The 1,509-nt window shown below is 31.7% G+C and overlaps 1 protein-coding gene across 1 annotated transcript; it reads left to right on the top strand.

The window, feature by feature from the left end:
* Nucleotides 1–318: 318 nt before the first annotated feature.
* EMWEY_00059860 (hypothetical protein, conserved) lies at nucleotides 319–1,033 on the top strand (the record flags this gene model as incomplete). Its single annotated transcript, XM_013481266.1, has 2 exons — nucleotides 319–518; nucleotides 912–1,033. Coding segments are annotated over 2 exons (322 nt in total), but the record flags the coding sequence as incomplete, so codon positions are not given.
* Between the last annotated feature and the right edge of the window lie 476 nt (nucleotides 1,034–1,509).

Raw genomic sequence — 1,509 nt, 5'->3', positions numbered from 1 at the left:
GTCTTACCACCAGGCGGTGACCAAATATTCTTCCAGATACAGGCATTAAAAGCAGGTATTTATTTATTTTTTTTATTTTTTTTTATTTTATTTATTTTATTTATTAATAATATTTATTATTTTGTTGTAATATATCAACAGAATTCATGCAGGCGGGCAGGCAGGCAGGCAGGCATGCATACATGCATGCATGCATGCAGGTATTTTCTGCATGCATGTATGTATGCATGCATGCATGTAGGTATTGGCTGTATGCATGCATGCAAGAAGGAGTATTCCTTTTTGTGTTATATATATTATGTATATATATGTGTATAGGTTTATTAGAGGTAGTATTATCTGGATATAAGGATGTAAAAAGAGGAGTAATAAAACATGAGGAAGTACGAGATAATGATGGTAATATAAGACATGTATATGCATTAGCAGTAGAGGGATACGGATTAAGGGAGGTCATGGGTACACCAGGAGTTAAGGCTGTTAGTGTTACATCTAATCATGTTGCTGAGGTCGCACAGGTACGTCGTAAATTACCCTCATATTTATTCATCCATGCATGCATCCATGCATGCATCCATGCATGCATGCATCCATGCATGCATGCAAGGAGTAGCAGCTGCACATTAGGGATTTGTTTATCCATCTGCTGATAGCTTCCCATGTTGCAAACACCCAAACAACTACTTTGCTCGTCTGCATGCATGCATGTATGTATGCATGTATGTATGTACACTATTATGCATGCATGCATGGATGCATGGATGCATGCAGGCATGGATGCATGGATGCATGCATGCATGCATGCATGGATGCATGGATGGATGGATGGATGGATGCATGCATGCATACATGGATGCATGAATGCATGGATGCATGCATCTCTGTGTGTGTGTCTGCCTGCCTGTATACAGATACTAGGTATAGAGGCAGCTCGTCAAGTAATTATTAACGAAATACGTAAATGTATGGATGCATATTCAATGGATATAGACTGTAGACATATGACTCTATTAGGAGATGTAATGACATTCAGGTACTTTTTTCTTACCTTTTTATCTATTTTTATCTATTTTATTTATTATTTATTCTTTATTTATATTATTATATACTATTTAAGTATATAATTAACTTTTCTTATTTGTTTTCTTCTTCTTTTTCTCCTCTTGTTCGTTCTTGTTGTACCAAGACTTCCTTCCTCATGCAGATTTTGTTGTTTGTCTTAACAATATATATATAAATATATAATGTATTATTTATTGTACATTTATTTATTTATTTATTATTATTTAATTGTATATTTATTTATTTATTATTATTTAATTGTATATATTTATAACTTAATAAAAATCCTTCTTGTTCTGCATGCATGCATATGTGTATATTATGTTCATGTTTGCATCATGCCCATCAATCAATATAACTAAAAATCTCCTTAATTATAAATAATAACAATAAATAAATAATAAATAAATAATAAATAATAATAATAAATAATATATTTAAAATATA

The sequence above is a fragment of the Eimeria maxima genome, genomic scaffold, assembly GCF_000499605.1.
Source record: "Eimeria maxima Weybridge genomic scaffold, Emw_scaff3010, whole genome shotgun sequence".
NCBI lineage: Eukaryota > Apicomplexa > Conoidasida > Eucoccidiorida > Eimeriidae > Eimeria > Eimeria maxima.
The sequence above is the reverse complement of the archived record's forward strand: the minus strand, read 5'-3'. Positions and strand labels throughout refer to the sequence as shown.